The sequence below is a fragment of the Anomaloglossus baeobatrachus genome, chromosome 4, assembly GCF_048569485.1.
Source record: "Anomaloglossus baeobatrachus isolate aAnoBae1 chromosome 4, aAnoBae1.hap1, whole genome shotgun sequence".
In the NCBI taxonomy this organism is placed as follows: domain Eukaryota; kingdom Metazoa; phylum Chordata; class Amphibia; order Anura; family Aromobatidae; genus Anomaloglossus; species Anomaloglossus baeobatrachus.
The window spans coordinates 95775510-95796591 of record NC_134356.1 but is presented as its reverse complement, the minus strand read 5'-3'; the positions used below and the strand labels follow the sequence as shown (position 1 = coordinate 95796591).

Below are 21082 nucleotides of genomic sequence, written 5' to 3'. Positions count from 1 at the left end.
TATTAAGGTGTTGAGCTGCCACTTGAGCCAGCCTATAAGGCCTGGGAATATGACTTCGGAGAAAGTGCTGTATTGCCGTGGTATCTGGGTATACAGAAAAAAGGAGCAGGTGAAAAGCTGAAAGCCAACGCTGGAGCCAAAACAGGTGAGTAACAGTAAGTAAAGGCAATTTTGGAACAAGGAACCACAAGCTTCAAAAACACTTTTTTTTTCCACAATTTAGATTGAATTTACCCTTAAAGGAGTAGTTCACTAATTGGACATCCCCTAATAATAATACTTACACTACCCTCCAATGCCAGCGCTACTCCAGCAATGCTGGCACTTTCTTTCCCAGGGCTCACATGACATAATGATTTCTACTGCCAATCAGTCCTGGCTTCACTGTCTCCTTATTTTGAAGTATTTGACCTCAGGAGAAAGTTAGAGCAGCCACAGCTTTCACTTGCTCTGGATGCCTGCCTTGTCTGAAAGAGGGGACAGTGAAGCCAGTGCTGATTGGCTGCAAAGATCATGTGACATTATGTTACGGGAACCCCAGGAGAGCAAGTGCTTTAACTGCACTGGTGAGTATAAGTGTTATTATTTTACTGTGGTGAAACACAGGGATTGAGAAGAGGTTGTCCGTGTAGTGGACAATCCCTTTTAAACTCTAAATATACTGCAATTGGACAGCATGTGTATAGTAGTTCCAATGGAGTGAATGAAAGTTTTCAAACTCATAACAATCTCTGATAAGATGAAGAGCGGCACCAATGTCTATCAGGCCAAGTGATGAGTCGGAATCATAAGGCACAAACCTCTCTTCCTTAAAAGGTAGAAAGCAACTGACAGATTGTTAGAAATGGTATTAAATGTTGTGTATTTTGTTATTTTCCTTTGCAGACACTTTGCATCTGTTTGTCTGTATCTTCAGGTTTAAGTGGCTAAATATCTGTTGCATCTTTTCTTTCCTTTTTTTGTGTGCCTCTGCCTCCTTCCTGCGCATGCTTCTATACTCAGATCCTGGCTCCCCTAAGAAATGCAGAGCTCGTTTTGGCCTCAACCAACAAACGGACTGGTGCGGCCCATGCAGGTGTGTATTACAAACTATGGTGTCTGCTTCTATGGCTTTTCTTCCTTCACTCTTCTGCATGCTCCTACTTTTAACATGCTTGCTTGTGCTAGAGAGAATACACCAGTTTCTATTGATCAGAAGGATTTATTTGGTGCTGTTTAACAAAAGTGCTTGTGGCTATTAAATATTGTTCTGCATGCATTCATTGTAGAATACGGTGGCATTTACCATGGTTGATTATTGTCCATTAAAGTTCATTGGACCAAAGCCCTTTGGTGTGTGTGTGCGTGCGTGCGTGCGTGCGTGCGTGCGTGCGTGCGTGTGTGTGTGATACCTTGAAATAGCACTCATACCCCATGAACTTCCACATTACACCCAGAAACCTAAATTAATTTTATTGGGATTTTATCTAATTTACCAGCACAAAGTATGACGAATTTGTGAAGTGTAGAAGAAATGATAAATGGTTTTCTAAATATTTTAAAACTATAAATCTGAACATTTTGATGGGTGTTGATATTCATACCCTGTAGACTTTGATACCCCCAAAAAGTCACCTATTTAGTAAATTGAGTCAACCTGTGTGTAATTTATTCAGTATATATTTATTCAGTATAACTACAGCTGTTCTGTGAAGGCCTCTTGTTTGTTTGAGAACATTATGGATCAAATAGCATCATGAAAACAAAGGAACACACCAGACAGGTCAGGGATAACATAGTGAAGAAGAGTAAGGAAGGTATAGGTAATAAAAATATTGCCCAATCTCTGAACATCTTAAGGAGCACTGTTCAAAAATGGAGAGAGTATGGCACAACTGCAAACCAAGACATGGCTGTTTACTAAAACCCAGATCCCAAGTAGGGAGAGTACTAATTGGAGAAGTAGCCAAGAGGCCCATATTCACTCTGGATGAACTGCAGAGATCCAGAGCTCAGGTGGGAGAATCTGTCCACTGGACAAGTATTATTCATATACTCCACAAATCTGGCCTTCATGGAAGAGTGCCATTTCCAGCAGTTTGCAAATAGCTGTGTAGGCTACATGTAATATAGCTAGCATGTGCAAGATGGTACTCTGGCCAGTTGAGACAAACTGGAACTTTTTTGGGCTAAATGTTTTAAATGCTATCTGTGGCAGAAAACTAACACTGCACATTACCCTGAAAACACATTGCCTACTGTCAAACATGGTAGTGACAGCATCATTTTTTTCTTTAGCATTTACAGAGAAGCTTGTCAGAGTTGATGGGAAGACAAATAGAGCTAAATACAGGCAATCCTGGAGGAAAACCTGTTAGAGACTGCAAGAGACTTGAGACTGTAGTGTAGGTTCACTTTCCAGCAGGACAACTAACCTTAACATACGCCAGAGCTACAATGGAATGGTTAAGATCAAATCACATTCATGTATTTCAATGGCCTATTCCGAAGTGGATCTAGCTTTTCCAGCACCTGGGGCAAGAATTCAGTTTAGCGCCCCCCTCACCCTGCATGCGTTTTGAGTAGTCGTCATGTGACTTCTCATTCATAAGTGATTTGCATACTTACAGTTACATGCCTACAAGCTGCTGCTCTTCCTAAGTTTTTCAATGTTCATTGTAAAACTACAGCCCTTTAGGAAGAACATCTAAATGTCCTGTGACCATAAGTATGAGTTTAGTGGCCATGTGATGACTGCTGGAATTAGCAAACAGAGCTTACAGTGAGTATATTACACATTGTTAAAGGGGTTATCCAGCTTATTTTACCTTTTTCTTGTCATTACACTATTGGGCTACATTGGGGCAGGTAAGTAGATAGTGACTACCTACCTGCCCTGCTGTCAACCCTTCTCCCCGGGCTAAGAGCGGTTATGTGACCGCTCCTGCCGTCATTTTGCTGCTTCGTGTGATGTCACAACGACAGGTGCAGGAGCTTATGCTCGCTTTGTAGACGGGCATCACAGCCGACGTCATGTAGGCGCGCTGCTGGGCAGGTACAGTGCGTGGCTTCCTCGCCCCCCTTCCTTGCAGCCTCCCACACATCCCATAGTGCAGGGGTCTCGCTGCCTGTACGCTGCATGCAGCCCCCGATGCTGCTTGCTGCATGTAGGTCCAGGCCCCCTTGCTGAACGCTGCCTGTGCTGGGGCCGTGCAGTCAGTCTTGTACATCAGATGACTGATTCACTGACGCTGCGCAGATGAGAGCGCTGTATACAGCTATGAGCAGCTGCCGGCCAATCGGAGGCCAGCCACGGATTATTGCAGTAGCTGTATACAGAGCTTGGCTCTGCAGAGCGCCCAGGAATCTGTCATCTGATATAAAGCGCTGTCAGCTGCGGTTCCTGATGCTGCTTGTGGCGCGCAGCCCACTTGCTGTTCGTGGCTTCTGCAGGGGGCTGTGCAGTCAGCACTTTATAACAGATGACAGATTCTCGGGCGCTCTGCAGAGCCAAGCTCTGTATACAGCTATGATCAGCCACCAGCCAATCAGAAGCCAGCAGCAAATCACTGGAGAAGCTGCATAGAGAGCAGGTCCTTGCACAGTGCCTGGAAATCAGTCCACTGATATAAAGCGCTGACTGCACGGCCCCCTGCAGAGGCCGCAATCAGCAACGAGGGGGCTGCGGCCGCAAGAGGCAGGACACAGGGCACCGAGGGAACGAGTATAGGCGAGAAGGATTTGTGTTTGTTTATTTGTGTGTGTGAAGAATGGCAGACTAGGGGGAAATTCTACAGGACAGAGTATTACTACAAGAAGAGGAGCCCAAGTGGACATTACTACAGGATGGGCACAAGGAAAGGGGACATTACAATATTATGGGGACAGGGATGGCCACATTACTATAGTATGGGGACAGGGATAGGCACATTAGTATAGTATGGGGACTGGGATGGGCACATTACTATATTTATATGTGCGGTGAATGTGAGGCGATTGTGCTGTCACAGATTAGAGAAGCAGGATCACTGCTCTGTACTACCAATGATTGGATATACAGAGCAGTGATCTCTCATCTGTGCAGCACAATCACCTCACCTCCACCACACATATAATATACAGTAGTAATGTACCCATCTTTGCTAGAGTGATGAGAGGTCAGTGTTGGGGCAGAATACTTACAGCCAATGAGTGTGCAGTGGGCGGTGCCAGCTCTGACTGTGAGGTTTGGCACAGGAAGAGGTGATGTTTGGTTGAGCTGAATGTAAACAAAGAGCTGCAGAGAATAAAGTGATAATTCAAGAGGAACAATAGTTAGAAAACAAAAAAAAAACAATGTAGGGGTGTTTTATATGAGAATACAGCACAGATTAGTTTAAAACATTTTTTGGGAGTTTATGTCGGACAACTCCTTTAAAATTGGGCTTGCTACATTGCTTAATTTTATAATTAAAGGGCTTGTCTAGGTTTGTGATGAAAGTCAGCAGTCACCCTAGTTAACTGCAAAATTCTGAATTCTCATAGCTTGTGCACTGCACATTTTTGGATTCTCCCATGCCGGTGGCAAGAGTGGACGGTCACGTGAGTGCATGTATGTGATTTGCATACTTTCAGCCACATTCCGACTAGACGTGTCTAGCCTCATTCAATTCACTTGTATTGCATGAGGCCACGCATGTCTACTTGGCACGGAACTGCATGTATGTAAATCACATACCTGCGGTTTCATGACCTCCCACTCTCAGCGCCGGCATCAGAGAATCCTGACAGCATGCAATGTGAGAATTCAGAGGTCTGCAATCAAATAGAAAGACTGCAGATTTTCATCACAAAATTGGACAACCCATTTATTGCTCCTAACACAAAAACATAGTAACCCTTAACTTGTCAGAGGGCATACTTTTATTAACAAACTCATTTATAGATACAAATTGTTACATATGTAAATACTGCAAATCCGGACCAATAATTGACATGCTGCAGATTTTTGCTGAATCAAAATCTGCAAGAAAAAACCGCAGCGTTAGCACAGCACTTCAGAAATCAAAGACTTTGCTGGTTTCAGGAGAGGCATGCAGATTTTGAAGAAAAAAAATATGCATCAAAAAACACGTAAAAAAAAATGCAGCGTGTGCACAAGGTCTTAAGTGGTTTAACTCCTTAAGGACCGAGCAATTCCTCACTTTTGATCTTTCATTATTTTCTCCCCTTCTTCCAGTAGCCATAACTTTATTTTCCAAATCTGCATAGCCATTTCAGAGCTTGATTTTTGAGGGACAAGTTTATATATAACTAGCTGTAGTACCCATCGTTGCCCGGGATAGTAACTGTCTCTCTCCCAGTCTCTGTCTGTCTCCCTCGCTGTCTGACTCGCTCTGTCTCTATCCCTTTGTCTGTCACTTTCCCTGTGTCTGTCTCTCTCCCCGTCTGTCTCTCTCTCTCTTTCTGTCTCCCCACCGACATCATGCTACATCACACATAAGCTTCTTATACTATGAATGTCCTTTGTTCCTATAGAAACCAATTAGAGCTGCTAATTATTACCTGTAACTCCTAGCTCCATTGACTTTAATGGAGGCAGGTATTTTGGAGAGTAACTGTAAAGCGCAGGGTTAAATTTTCCCGTCAAAACATAGTCTATGACGTTCCCTGAGTAGTCACATGAGGTATCTGTGCAAAATTTCATGATTGTAAATGTGACGGTGTGGATTCCTTTAGCGGACACACACACACACACACACACACACACACACACATACAGCCACACATAAATAGACTCTGCTTTACATATTAGATTTAATGATCATCTTCTTTGGATACATTTGAAGAATGGCAAGATCACTTCTTTTAGCCACTTCACAGCTTGCAAATCCTGAAGAGTTTCAAAGAAGTTCAAAAAGACAGAACATGCACAGCAAATTATTTTAACATTGCAGTGTATCAGTTAATTCTTTTTAGATTTTCTTAAGTGTTTTTTCATGCATGTTTCAGCAGGAATCCACCTGAAATAGATGTTGTGTGCACATGCCCTTAAAGGGAATCTGTCAGCAGGTTTTTGCTACCTGATCTGACAGCAGCATAATGAATTAGACTGATTCCAGGCCTGGATCACGTACTGGGATAATTGCTGTAGTTTTTTTTAAACCACAGTAGGATATTATTACTTAAAAGGTCATTTTCATCTCCAAGATCCTATACTAATATGTAGTAGGTATTACAATAATAATAATTAATAATAATAAATATTAGCAAATGCCTAAAATTAGAAATGTTGTATAGTTCTCCTGATATAACCATGTCTCTTACCTTATGTGCAGGGCATTATAGGTCATTTATCCATAGTTACTTTCACTCATATAGTGACAGTTAGGGTACGGTTCCATTAGCGTATATGGCATCACAGCTGCGGAGGAGAGGGAGGGAGCACTTTCTCCCCATCTCATCCGCTGCCTGTCTCAGCGTACATCGCACTACAGTCGGATTACATGTTAGTGCAGTGTGAGGTTTCACATGCTCCCATAGAGTTGTAGAGTGCTTGAACCGTTGCAGGAAACTGTTATATTCCTCATAGACTTCTATTAGCTACGGATAGCAACGGATGGTCTTGCATTGGATCCGCCCCGCAGCGCATCAGTTGTTTTGACGCTGACCGTCAGTGAGCGTCTGGCGGATGGAACGCTGCATGTAACTTTTTTTGAGCAGCAGAAACCTTTATTTTTAACTGCGCATGCTCTTTTTTTTTTTTTTTTTTTTTTTTATCACAAACTTTATTTTATTTCTCGGTGGCCGAACGTTCAGCTGAGCGCTCGGCCGCCGGCATGTCAGGGCGCCCAGCTGAGTGCTCGGCTACCGGCATGTCTGTGCGCCCAGCTGAGCGTTCGGCTTTCCGTTATTTTGTACGATCCGTAGCATTGCGTTGTGCCACTATATGCAACGCATCCGTTGCATGCGTCACACAACGCAATGCTACGGATCCCGTCCAACGCAAGTGTGAAACTAGCCTAATTCTACATTTTCAGAGTTTGCTGCATCTGTAAAAGACCAATCCAAGTATCTTTATTTTTCATATGTCTGTGTTTTTGGATTGGGAACAAAGGGTGATTCAATTTTCTTCAAAACAATCATAATGATTACATTTGGCTTGATTGATCACTTGCTTGTAGTCTATACTGCAATATTTCAGTTTTGCAGTATTTACTCAATGCAACAATCCATAGGTGTACCAAGATGGAGGTAACTGGTAAACACCGAAGCCCCCGGCTATCAATATTCATACAACAGCATCCTATGACTGCCTCTTGTGCAGCCAAAGGGCGGCCAAACAACTAAGCAATCACTTATATGCTGCTGTCAGAAATAGACAGTGGTATCTAAATGGCAAAACATCAGCGATCAGAGCTGGCTCTGGTTGTGGCACTTAGAGGCAAGTGTCGGCTGTATCACACAGCTGGCGCTTATGGTACAGTATATGGAGCAGTCGCCTCCTGAGCCAGCTCTATACAAAAAAAGGGTCACAGGTTGTTAATGGCTTTAGGTAACAGGTGTTGTTATATCTAGTTAAAAAGAACACATCAACACACAGATACAATAGATGAAGAGTCTCGTTCTTTCGCATGCATTTAATAACAGGCGGGGCTCAGCTATGATACATTACGGATATCCTGCGTACTCCTCACAGTCACATCTTTACATTTATCTCTAGTCAGGTCATTTATTTAGCTTATGGTAAGGGATGTTATGACAAGTTTAACTCCCTGAGCGAGTTAGACCTGTTCACCAAGCTTTAATAGTAATTACTGGTTACATTGTAGTAGCGTGTCATCTACAAAGAGAGGTCCCTTCTTGTGTTGTGTGAGAAGCTGTGGAGCAGTATTCTCAGACACGCAGGATTAGCAGTCCGCTTCTTAAATGCCCTAATTAATGCTGGTGTATGAAGCGGAGATGCTGGCACATTGTGTGGTGTAAGGTCTCATTCACATGTGCTGTTTTCATGTATGAGTGATAGGTTTGTTTAATGGTTAAAACTAGATAGAGACAGATCAATTCGTGAGACTCCAGTCCATCGGCCAGAGACTATTGACCCAACAGATGGATTAGAGGAAAATCTCCAGCATCCACGGAAGGTACAGGTGAGTAAATTAAATTAGTCGTTATTGAAGAATCATTAAAAACAGGTAAGGAGCCAGATGTAAACCACCATGATACAGACAGGGGAGGATAATCCTACGCGTTTCGGCAAAAAGACACCATCCATGAATAAAGTGGCTTTTCGCGTAGGATTATCCTCCCCTGTCTGTATCATGGTGGTTTACATCTGGCTCCATACCTGTTTTTAATGATTCTTCAATAAAGACTTTTTTAATTTACTCACCTGTACCTTCCGTGGATGCTGGAGATTTTCCTATTTTTCTTCTCTGCAAGATTCCGTCCCAAGCCAGGACGTTACGTGCACCGGCTGTGACATCCTCCATCAAAGTGGGTGAGCTGATCTTCCTTGTTTTCATAACAGATGGATTAGAGTCTCGCCAATCAATGTGCCCTTTTTTATTTAGCACACAACCACATTGTGACCTATGGCTCTTTCCATGCATTCTTTTTTTACTTTTTGGGGGAAGAGGGGGGACTAATAGTGCCCAAAAAAGCAGATGCATGTAACAATTTGATCCAGTTTGCAAACCCAACTCATTCTTGTCAATACGTGAGTTGTTTATGTGAATGGACAGCACGTGCCGTCCGGGTTATATTTAGTGTGCTGTCCAGTACAAACATAGAGCTGTGATTTCAGCCTCTGTGACTTATCATTACTGCTCCTGCTCCTCTTTTTTTCTTCCACCTGACAGTTTTTACTAATTATAAGACACTTCATCATTTTGATGTTTTTAATATGCGCAAAGTAGAAAGTCAGGGAGGGTTTGTCTGAAACATTGGGTTGTTTTGCCAGAAGGTGTATAAATCGCATTACTAGGAATTTTATTACAGTTTTAAAACAGTTGTCTCATCAGAAACTTTTAGGGTTTGGGGGTTGTTTTTCATATTTTATAAAACTTTTTTTTTACATTTTTACTGATTTTACTACTCCCCTTAGGGGACTTTATGCCTGTACCATCTGATCACTTCTGCTGCTCTGAACAGCAGAGATGCTGCTCTCCCGTGAATGCCGGTGCCCGGTTCTCTGCCGACATTCACAGGAAATGAGTCATGACAGCAAGAGGGGTCATCAGCTGATCCCCTGCTGTCTTAGCAACCCACCGGCACACCGTGATAGCGTCATGGGGCTACTGATGGCGGCGGGGATCATGCTGCCAGAGTTAATAGGCACAGATGGATCTCCGATCAAATCAGCAGACGTACGGGAAATAATTAAAGGGAGGGAGGCAACCTAGGACATATAGGTGCATCCTTTATTGTAAAGGGGTTAAAGGTGCACATATAACATGGATAACTGTTGGCAGAATGAGCACATTCTCCTGAGCGCTATCTCTCCTGACACCTCTATATATACACGAATGTGCACACACAGACATTCATGTGTTTTTTATGGTGAAAGCAAAGTGACCACTGATAAACTCCATCTGGCAGCTTAATTAAACCAGCCGATCCTTATAGCCGATCTTTAGGCTATGTGCGCACATTGCGTACTGGCCCTACAGAAATTTCTGCAGCGATTTGAACAGCACACGTGCGCTTCAAATCGCTGCAGAAACAAAAGCCGATTTCATTCGCTCTGCATGTAGCTCCTCCCATAGACAGGGCGGGGGATGCATGCAGAGCGCAAGAAAGAAGTGACATGTCACTTCTTAGAACGCGCGCTTCGGGCAGCAGCAGAAGCGCTGCGCTCTAATACGCCACGTGCGCACGTCTGCTGCACAATCTCCATAGATTGTGCAGGGGACGCAGGATGCATGCAGTTACGCTGCGGTGCAGATCACAGCGTAACTGCATGCAATTACGCAACGTGCGCACATAGCCTTATGCTGGAGGATAGTTGGCGGATCCCCAATTAACATTAGATAGATGGCTAATTAAAAGTTGTCTGAACTCACCAATTTTAATCTCTGGGGGCGTTAACATTTTTAATAGTCAACTGACCAAATTCTTACAGGCCAGAAATAAATGGCAAGACCATATGGAAAAAAAAGTGATTCCTAAAGGTTAATGCAATTTCTTTGTCGAAATCTTTGTAATTAATGCTCAATGTCTATAGTTAAGTCACATATTAATTGCTCTGTTATTGTACTGGTGTACAGAGGAAAACCCGACACTGTCCAAATACCTCTGTGCCAGCTGTATCTGCGATGCCTATGGGCCAAATAGAACCAGTTTGTCCGTAGCTAGAGCTGAATTTTGTCAAAGATTATATTATTAGATTGATACTTCAATATAATGTTTATTTCCTATTTGTTTAGCTTGTTTCCTTTTAGTATGTGAAATGATGGACTTGCCCTTTATTTACAGATAACTCTCTTCACTGTTCTTAGGAGGAAAAAGAAGTGCATTCGGTACTTACAAGGAGAAGGACGCTGTGGCAGCCCAATTTCTTCCGATGGAAGTCCTGTAGACTCTCCCTCCTCCCCAGTGACTGGAGTCCAATGCATATCAACTTCTGCTTATTCTTCTTGCGAGCTTACTAGCCCAGCTGATTCTGCACCAAGTGAGCAAAGCTGTTCATTGCCTGCTTCTATTAAGGCCATACCGGCCAAGGTAACTACCGGACATATAACCACAGTCTCGTGTCATCCCACCGATGAAGAGTCCTCAGCAGGAGTTAGTCCCACGTAACATTTTGACGATTTCGCCCTTTTCTTCGCCGTTGGCTATGCTGCATTGGACACTTTTCTGAACGTATGTATAAGACTGTCTGAAGACAGAGGAGCAGAACAACGATTTGTCCACATCATCTGAATCAGAACTGAAGGACATTGCTTCATTTTTCTCATTTATACCTATTTTTTTATTCTGCCATTGAACTCGATTAGCTATTCTTTAAGAATTACTTTTTTTATTTTAATGTCAGGACAATCTATTAGCTCTTGTATTTTAATTTCCAAAAGTATCCATTTTACATTGTTTACAAATGTCTGTCGAGCAGGATTTATTAAAAAATAGCACTTGAAGTACAGTATATATGTATTTGTCTGGTAGATCGTGGATGATACTGGAAGCTTCTGTACCCGGCATAAATTGTACGGGGATCTTACATTTGGTTTGGATAGATTTGTTAGCTGTGCTGTATTCCATTATCGTAATGAATTGTTGATAGTATATTCGGAAAGACCATATAATGACAAGATTTTAGGTTAACTAAAAAAGTTCAACATTTCTGGTATTGTCTCAAAATGCAAAAGATTAACCTGATTGAAGAATTCCATCCCATATTGCTTTCATCCAGTGGAATTTCCCACTGTCGACCATTAATTATGGATACATGTCACTGGCTACACAGGTGTAAGTAAATGACAATGGTAAGTCTTAAGCATTGGTCACTTCTATAGAAGTAGCTACTATGTGGGCACTGATGTGTGGCTGGCACAATTCAATGGTTAATTATGCTAAGTATACAAAGGCATGGACAGTTTTGTGTATATGTTACTATGGCACCAATGCTATGTCTACACTATGGTTTGGACACTGCAATGTTTAAAGAGGACCTGTCACCCACTGACACACTTGTACAAGAACAATCCTGGAGCAGCCTTTATGAGATCTTTTTGAGACTTGGAAAAACTAGGACCTCAATAAATCAGAGATAGAAGATGCTTACTAATTTGAAGCCTAATACATAGTTAGGTGGTCATATAGACAAAGTGGTGATGTGAACAAGAGCTCGACCTCACAAAGGTTACATCAAGAGAATAGATCATGGAAGGGATTCAAAAGGTATTGGAAAAGAAAGTTTAAAGGGAATCTAACAGTCGGTGTGGACCAGACTGGTCAGTTGGGAGTCTCCGTTCTCCGGGTCCGCACCTCCTCTTTCGGCCATCTTTGTCCTCCTTCCTCTGAAGCTAGTGTGGATGACGCGTTCTACATCATACATGCAAACCGACATCGAGGTCTTGCGCAGGTGCACTTTGATCTGCGGTACAATGGCTCAGTGGTTAGCACCGCAGTCTTGCAGCGCAGGGTTCAAGTCCCACTAAGTACAACATCTGCAAGGAGTTTCTATGTTCTCCCCGTGTTTGAATGGGTTTCCTCCGGGTTCTCCGGTTTCCTCCCACACTCTAAAAACATACTGATAGGGAATTTAGATTGTGAGCCCTGATGGGGACAGTGTTGTCAATATATGTAAAGCACTGTGGAATTAATATGCATAAATATTATTATTATCATATACCATGCGGCCTCCTAGATAAATAAAAAAAAAAAAGGAGGCCGCATGGCACATGAAATACATAATATAGAGTAGGACCCCCCTATCGAAGTTTAGCCGTGACGTAGCAGGGGTGGCTCAAAGAATTGATCAATTATTTGCTAAAAATCTCATTTTGTATTATAGTACAGTTGGAATAAATCCGTGAATTTGCACTTTTATAAAATGCATGCCACTCTCAGATTGTGCTGGCCCCCCTTTCTCATTAGGCTCATTGCATATGCACTGCACTGAGGAGCTGGTAGCAGCAGCATCAGCGACTTCAGTGCCTGGGATCGCATCACTGGGGACATGTGAGTATCCAGAAGTGTGTGTGCAGTGAGGTCAGAATGTCATCGGAGTATCAAAGGAACTCAGATGATATCCTGACGACACCCCTGCTACCGCGGGTGTAGCGGCTGTCACTTCATGTGTTCATCAGAGTTCATTGTGAACTCCGATGAACCCGTGACTTTACTGCCAGACCACACACAGTGCTGAGGGCGCTCCTGCGGTGACCTGGGCTCACCTTGTAAGGTCCAGGTCCCCGCAGGGAAGCACACACAGCAGAGTGTGTGTGTGTGTGTGCGCACGCGCGCTTTTTATGTCTTTTCAGGTTGCTTTTGGGGAATGTCATGGGACCTCACCATGGACTACGGCGGGCCTTTTTTCTATTTTTAAAAATCAAATAAATTGGTGAATGAAGGCTGGAGTTGGGGGGCGGGGGTTTGTTCAAATAAACTTTGTTATTCTCCTTTCAACTACTGGATTAGTAATTGTGGTGTCTGCTAGACGCCCCCCATTATTAATACCAGGGCTTGACTTCAACCCCATAAATATTACCCCGTTTGCCACCGCACCAGGGCAATGGCAAGAGCTGGGTCCAGCACCAGCATTGGCTCTTCTAATTCTCGTGCTCCCCTCCCTCCATTCCCTCTTGTCTGTATCACCTGTCAGCATTGAAAAATAAAGCAGTCCCATAATACCGGAGAGTGCTGCCCGTCTTCCTTTTTTCTATGGACTTACTTGCTTCAGCTGGGCAATAGCACCTCGGTAGGTGACTTCTTCATCCATCAGATCAGGATAAAGATCCATGTTTATACCCGGCATGCCAAGAATATTATCAGGCAAGAGCCACACTGAATAGTGTTTGGAACGGGACTACTACATTACCTCCCAAATAGGTAAGCAGTGCGGTGCACATTCCTTCTTTTTCTATTACCAGCATTGGCTATTCTAATGGATGCGCCATTTCTGGGGTGGCTGTGGGCTGCTATTGTTCGGCTGGAAAGGGCCAAATAACCATGGCCATTCCCACCCTAATAATATCAGCCCCCAGTTGTCTGCTGTACCATGGCTGGTTTTAGTAAAATGGAGGGGACCCCACGCCTTTTTTTTTTTTTTTAATTTACTTATTTTTAAATCTAAAAATTTTGAAAATAAGTGTGGGATCCCCTTTATTTTTTAATAACCAGCCAAAGTAAAGCACACAGCTGAAGGTTGCAGCCTACAGCTGGTCCTGTGCTGGATATGAAAATTGGTGGGAACCCAACATAATTTTTTAAGTTAAAAAAAAAAAATGCTGTAAAACAGCTGGCCAAGCTAGCTACCTCTATATCTATATCATTATTCTGTTCTGCCTATTTTACAGTTAGGTCCAGAAATATTTGGACAGTGACACAATTTTCGCGAGTTGGGCTCTGCATGCCACCACATTGGATTTGAAATGAAATCTCTACAACAGAATTCAAGTGCAGATTGTAACGTTTAATTTGAAGGTTTGAACAAAAATATCTGATAGAAATTGTAGGAATTGTACAGATTTCTTTACAAACACTCCACATTTTAGGAGGTCAAAAGTAATTGGACAAATAAACCAAACCCAAACAAAATATTTTTATTTTCAATATTTTGTTGTGAATCCTTTGGAGGCAATCACTGCCTTAAGTCTGGAACCCATGGACATCACCAAACGCTGGGTTTCCTCCTTCTTAATGCTTTGCCAGGCCTTTACAGCCGCAGCCTTCAGGTCTTGCTTGTTTGTGGGTCTTTCCGTCTTAAGTCTGGATTTGAGCAAGTGAAATGCATGCTCAATTGGGTTAAGATCTGGTGATTGACTTGGCCATTGCAGAATGTTCCACTTTTTTGCACTCATGAACTCCTGGGTAGCTTTGGCTGTATGCTTGGGGTCATTGTCCATCTGTACTATGAAGCGCCGTCCGATCAACTTTGCGGCATTTGGCTGAATCTGGGCTGAAAGTATATCCCGGTACACTTCAGAATTCATCCGGCTACTCTTGTCTGCTGTTATGTCATCAATAAACACAAGTGACCCAATGCCATTGAATCCATGCATGCCCATGCCATCACGTTGCGTCCACCATGTTTTACAGAGGATGTGGTGTGCCTTGGATCATGTGCCGTTCCCTTTCTTCTCCCAACTTTTTTCTTCCCATCATTCTGGTACAGGTTGATCTTTGTCTCATCTGTCCATAGAATACTTTTCCAGAACTGAGCTGGCTTCATGAGGTGTTTTTCAGCAAATTTAACTCTGGCCTGTCTATTTTTGGAATTGATGAATGGTTTGCATCTAGATGTGAACCCTTTGTATTTACTTTCATGGAGTCTTCTCTTTACTGTTGACTTAGAGACAGACACACCTACTTCACTGAGAGTGTTCTGGACTTCAGTTGATGTTGTGAACGGGTTCTTCTTCACCAAAGAAAGTATGCGGCGATCATCCACCACTGTTGTCATCCGTGGACGCCCAGGCCTTTTTGAGTTCCCAAGCTCACCAGTCAATTCCTTTTTTCTCAGAATGTACCCGACTGTTGATTTTGCTACTCCAAGCATGTCTGCTATCTCTCTGATGGATTTTTTCTTTTTTTTCAGCCTCAGGATGTTCTGCTTCACCTCAATTGAGAGTTCCTTAGACCGCATGTTGTCTGGTCACAGCAACAGCTTCCAAATGCAAAACCACACACCTGTAATCAACCCCAGACCTTTTAACTACTTCATTGATTACAGGTTAACGAGGGAGACGCCTTCAGAGTTAATTGCAGCCCTTAGAGTCCCTTGTCCAATTACTTTTGGTCCCTTGAAAAAGAGGAGGCTATGCATTACAGAGCTATGATTCCTAAACCCTTTCTCCGATTTGGATGTGAAAACTCTCATATTGCAGCTGGGAGTGTGCACTTTCAGCCCATATTATATATATAATTGTATTTCTGAACATGTTTTTGTAAACAGCTAAAATAACAAAACTTGTGTCACTGTCCAAATATTTCTGGACCTAACTGTATATGTTCTTTCTTATTTTCTCTTTCTTTATATCGCTCTTATATGGTCTATTTTATCTGTTCTATCTATAATTTTTCAGGCTTTGGCCATCTTTTACACATTAAAAAACATTCATATCAGTATCATGCATTTTTTACGGGTACCAGTCACATGGATGTCACACGTATGCAAACACGGACGTCACACAGACGACAATACCGGTACATGTGGCTTGCACCTGTTTAAACACGGATGTCTGAAAGGGGCCTAAGAGCGTGCAGCCGCAGTCAGCTCAGAGGCTAAGCAATTCACCGTGTACGTACCTGTGCAGCCTTCACCGAGAGCTCTCCATGGAAAGAAGCGGAGTCACAGGTCACAGCCAAGAATACCACATCATTGCATACAGTAAGCTGATGGCAGCGGGCCCCATGTTCCAGAGGTGCCAGCACCAGACAGTTTGAAAGAGGAAAGGGAAGGCAGAGACCCCCAGAATCCGTTGTATGATGACATTTTAAAGGATAAAAAAACTTTCCACTCTAGGAATACCTCTCATGCGACCTTCTCCCCTTTGGCCAACGCTGCTGGTCCATCTGCTCCTGGTGCAAACGCTTCTGCTGATCTCCTACTGAGATCTGGAGGGGCATGCGTAACCATTCCACTCCCGCACCGCAGTTATCCTTCACCTGGAGCAGCGCCATCTTGCCATTGTCTGTGCAGTTACCAGATTACCTGCTGATGTCATCCAGTCGCGCTGGACCTCCAGATCATCACCTGGCGCGCTCACAGCAGGACAGCCAACGGGCGCCGAGCAGGAACGCCGGTACAGGCAGGAACGCCACTTCCAGTGCCTGTCGATGTCATCTGGATGCAACACGCCGGCATGTCCGGATTCACGTGGCATGTTCAACTGCAGGGACAGCCGATGGGCACCGAGTAGGAATGCAGACGCGGGCAGGAGCGTTGTCCGGCATGTTCAATCGCAGGTACAGCACACAGTACCCCGCAGGATCACAGACCCGGAGGGTGCACAATGTCTGGCGTGTTCAACTGTGCATCGTCTCGAAGAAAAATATGTAATTACTTACCCGTAATGTGTTTTTTCTGAACTCATGACAGCACTACGAGAGAGGGGATCCGCCCTTCAAGGACAGGAAACCGCCAGGATAAAAAGGGGCGGCACCTCTCCCCGCTTCAGTTGGTTACAGAGTCTGAAAAAAGACCTCTGGCAAGGAACATCATTAGCAGAAAAAATTCCACCACCAACATAATCCACATGCAGAAAAAGACACCTCAAAACAAATCTGTAATGTGCAGGGAGGGAATGGAAAGGTGCTGGCCTGGGTTAAAAAAAAAAAAAAAAAAACCCACCACATTACCAGTAAGTAATTACGTATTTTTTCATCACCCATGTTGGCACTACGAGAGAATTACAAAGATAGATGAGATAGGGAGGGACTACAGTTTGCAGAACCCGTCTCCTAAAGGTAAGGTCAATGCCAGATAAATCCAAGCGATAGTGCCTATAAGAAGTAGAAGGTGAGGACCAAGTGGCCGCCTTTATTATCCTCAAAAGCCACGTTAATTATTTTACATAACACTTTTATGTAAGCTTATTAAAATTCTTATACATCCCACACCGTGAATAATGACACAAAAAATCCCAGGACCATGGGACAGCCGTAATAGATTATTCCTGGCAAGAGAAAATTATATACACATTCAGAGTATCAATTTAATAATAATATTAAAGGGGCAGATTCTAGATGACCCTCAATCTTTCTTACCCCTACCTACCAATGGAGATATAACTTACGTTACACGTATCCTAAAGGTAAAGTGGTGCCCACATTCCTCGGCGCCTTTTCCTCATATGATATCCCTCACCTCCCTTCTTATCAAGCAGGGCTTATAGGGTCATGTCATTTGATATTAGAGGAAGCAAAGCAAAAAGAATCACTTATCGGAGATAAATTCGGGGCAGATGCCCTTCAGTAATAGTCTCTCTCTCTTATGGTGATATCCAGGCTCTCCCTGGTCCTTAACCAAAAAAGAAGTAACAAAGCCTTGACGCGTTTCCCCCCATTTATTGGTTCACCCATATTTTTTATTTTCTAGATCGATATTATATTGAGAAACAAGGTTCTCTCAAATACCTTATGTTCGCAATAGTGCCCGTGAGAGACGCTATTGCAGACCGCTGTTCCCCATGCCTGACCCCCGGGCTTCGTGACCTCGGGGATCCGGTGACATCATGTCAAGTTCCAGAACACCGTGGTCGGCCGCAGTGTCCGTGAGTGATGGGCTGTGGGTCGTGTTTCACCGCTCGTCACAGGCCATCTACTCCCTCCTCCCTCACAGCAGAGTGCTGCATGCAGGAGACACACTGAGCTGTGACAAGCGGTGAAACACCGCCCAAAGCCCAGTGAGTCAGGAAAACTGGGGCCGGCCACTGAGTCAGGAACTTGACGTGACGTCACCGGATCCCCGAGGTCAAGGAGCCCGGGGGTCAGGCATAAGGAACAGCGGTCTGCAATAGCGCCTCTCAAAAGGCATTACTGCCAACATAAGATATTTGAGAGAAATATTGTTTCTCAATATAATATCGATCTAGAAAATAAAAAATATGGGTGAACCACCCCTTGAAGAGTGCTAACAGAGAGGCCCTGGTCTAACCCCTTCTATAGCTGGAATGGGACGGGGACCTTCTGGCCTCGACCCTGAGGAAGATAGAAACTTTCTCCATTCTCCAAGCCCATAGATCTTGGTTGTAATTGGCTTCCTACATTTCATGAGGGTAGTTACTAGACCCGGGGAGCATCCCCTATTAGCTAAAAGCAACCTCTCAATAGCCAAGCTGTCAGATGTAGCCTGCCCATGAGAGGAAGACGAACTGGGCCCTGAGTGAGAAGGTCCGGTAGTTCTGGTAGAACCCATGGTCTGGCTATGGACATCCTTCTCATCCAAAAGAACCAAGGCCGTTTTGGCCAAAAGGGGGCTATGAGGATCACCATTGCCCTGTCCTCCTGAATTTTCTTCAGAACTACTGGGATCAGGGCAATCAGAGGAAAAGCATATGCGAGGTCAAAGTCCCACCTGACTAGGAGTGCATCCACTGCTTGATGCTGATCCCTTGGATTCAGGGAACAGAACTGATGAACTTTCCTGTTCTGACGGGTCGCAAAAAGGTTATCACTGGTGTGCCCCATATATTTGCTATATGCAAAATCACTGAATTGTTTAAGACCCACTCCCCCTGACGCAGCCCGCTGCGGTTGAGAAAATCTGCTGTATAATTGTCCTTTCCGCTAATATGGACTACAGATCGTGACAGAAGGGAGCTTTCTGCTATTACGAAAAGTCTGCTAGTTATCTCCATGAGAGCTCTGGACTGTGTTCGCCCCTGATGGTTGAGGTATGCCACAGTAGCAGGGTTGTCCGAAAGGACTCTTACATGATGACCCGTCAGGAATGATAGGAACTGGCAAATTGCTCTTTCTACTGCCAGTAATTCCTTTGTAGATCCGGGACTGGCATCAGTGGCAGGGAGAGAGGCCGCTGCAGCCTCTCTCCCTGCCACTGATGCCAGTCCCGGATCTCCACTGCAGGCGTCCTCTCACCTCACATTGTGATCCTGTCACCCCTTCACCCATGCATACTCTGCAAAAACGTGTGGAACCTTACCATTATTTGCAAACCTCTGGTTGTCCTCCGAGACCCGTATTTCCTTACTCTGACCAGTGATGCAACGACCTTGAGAAAGGCTCTATGCCGAAACGTTGGTGCTGTTGCTCTGGTTAGGTTCCTTTTGCAGTGTATTAGTCAATAAATTCACTTTTGCATAATTTCCCTCTTGTCTTCAATTTGAGTGCTGGGATTCTCTTTACTATATGATTCTTGATCCCCTAAGCACCTTTAGTGTATGTGGTGAAGCCTGTAATTTCTATATATTTATCTGCGGAGACTTGACTGCTCTCATCACCTGGACCTGGAGATCTTGTACTTTGGACTCTGGAAGGCGGGTCTCCTGAATTTCTGAATCTAACATGACACCCAAGAAAAGCTGGAGTTTGGTGGGGACCAACCGTGAGTTTTCCCAGTTGATGAGAAGGTGGTGGCAGTGAGGTGCGGATAAACCGACGATCAAGAAGTCGTCCAAGTACGGGATAAAGAGTACTTCCCTTTGTCTTAGACAGGCTGAAACCTCCGCTATTATCTTTGTAAAGACCCTTGGCGCAATGGCAAGACTGAATGGGAGGGCTGCATACTGAAAGTGTTTTATTTTTCCCCTTACATAGAGGGCTACTGTGAGAAATTTGCATCCTCCAAGTCCACAGCCACCATGTGGCAGTTTGGAAACAGGTGTCTCACCGTGGATTTCATTGATTCCAGCTTGAAACTTTCTACGATTAAGTGTTTGTTGAGGGCCTTCAAGTTGATAATTGTACGGAAGGAGCCGTCCCGCTTACGGACCAAAAAAAAAAGTAGTGTAAAACCCCGCACCCCGTTCTTGGCTCTGGACTTCCAACAGGACTCACTTCTGGACCAGAGTCTGGACCTCTCTCTCCAAGGCCCGCTGTTCCCTTGGGGAGGATCTTAGAGGAGTTGTTACATATCGTCGGGGAGGCAATGTCAGGAATGGTGGTTTGAGACCTAATGTTATAAAGGTCTAGGATCCATCTGTTGGAGGAGATCCTGTCCCAAAACGGTCTTGTGTCAGACCAGTTACTCCGGTCCCTGTTTGAAGCCCTGTTATCGATTATAGTTTTCCGAAAGGACCTCTGAAAAGACCGAAAGGGCGCGCCAGGAAAACCTTTCCTCTTGTCGCCTACTTTCTCTAAAATGTCATCTAAAACAGGCCCAAACAGATATTCTCCTTTGCATGGAATTGCAGTTAGGATCGAGTCTGAATATTCCCAGGACAACTTTTGAGCCAAATTGCCCACCTGGCTCCGTTAGATAATGCTGCTGACTTAGCCGCTAGTCGAGCAGAGTCTGCAGATGCGTCCACTAAGAATGCTGCTGCTCCCCATTATAAAGGAAGGGATGCAATAATGGACTGTCTATGGGATCCGTCCTTCAGCTGCTCTTCCAGCTGAATGATCTAGACCGTCAAAGTTCAGGCCGTGCAGGTAGCTGCAATAGCATATCTGAGCGCTCCTGCCGATGATTCCCAAGTACTCCAAAGGAACTGATCCGCTTTCCTATCCAAGGGATCTCTTAAGGACCCCATATCCTCGAATGGCAAAGAAATTTTTTTTGAAGCCTTGGTAATGGCAACATCCAGTTTGGGAGCTTTGCCCCAGAAGGAACAGGCCGCATCCTCAAAGGAGTACTTCCACTTGAAGATCCCTGGCAGGGAACTTCTCTTGTCTGGCTTCTTCCATTCCCTGGAATTGAGATACTGAATCTTATCAACCACTGGGATATGTACGGTGCTTTTTCCGATCTAGCCCACTAAACATGCAGTCCTACATTGTC

General features: G+C 44.1%; 1 protein-coding gene across 7 annotated transcripts in view; it reads left to right on the top strand.

Annotated features, from left to right (window-relative positions):
* Positions 1-11095, top strand: part of TCF7 (transcription factor 7) — a 224975-nt gene extending 213880 nt beyond the window's left edge. For 4 of the 7 annotated variants that reach the window (XM_075344480.1, XM_075344479.1, XM_075344478.1 and 1 more), the window contains 2 exons: positions 1003-1075; positions 10458-11095. In XM_075344480.1, the coding sequence (XP_075200595.1) occupies positions 1003-1075; positions 10458-10758 (374 nt within the window). In that variant the 3' untranslated portion in view covers positions 10759-11095. Of the gene's footprint in view, positions 1-1002; positions 1076-10434 lie in introns of all 7 variants that reach the window. The other 3 variants (XM_075344483.1, XM_075344481.1, XM_075344482.1) reach the window with 2 other exon arrangements.
* Positions 11096-21082: the final 9987 nt, after the last annotated feature.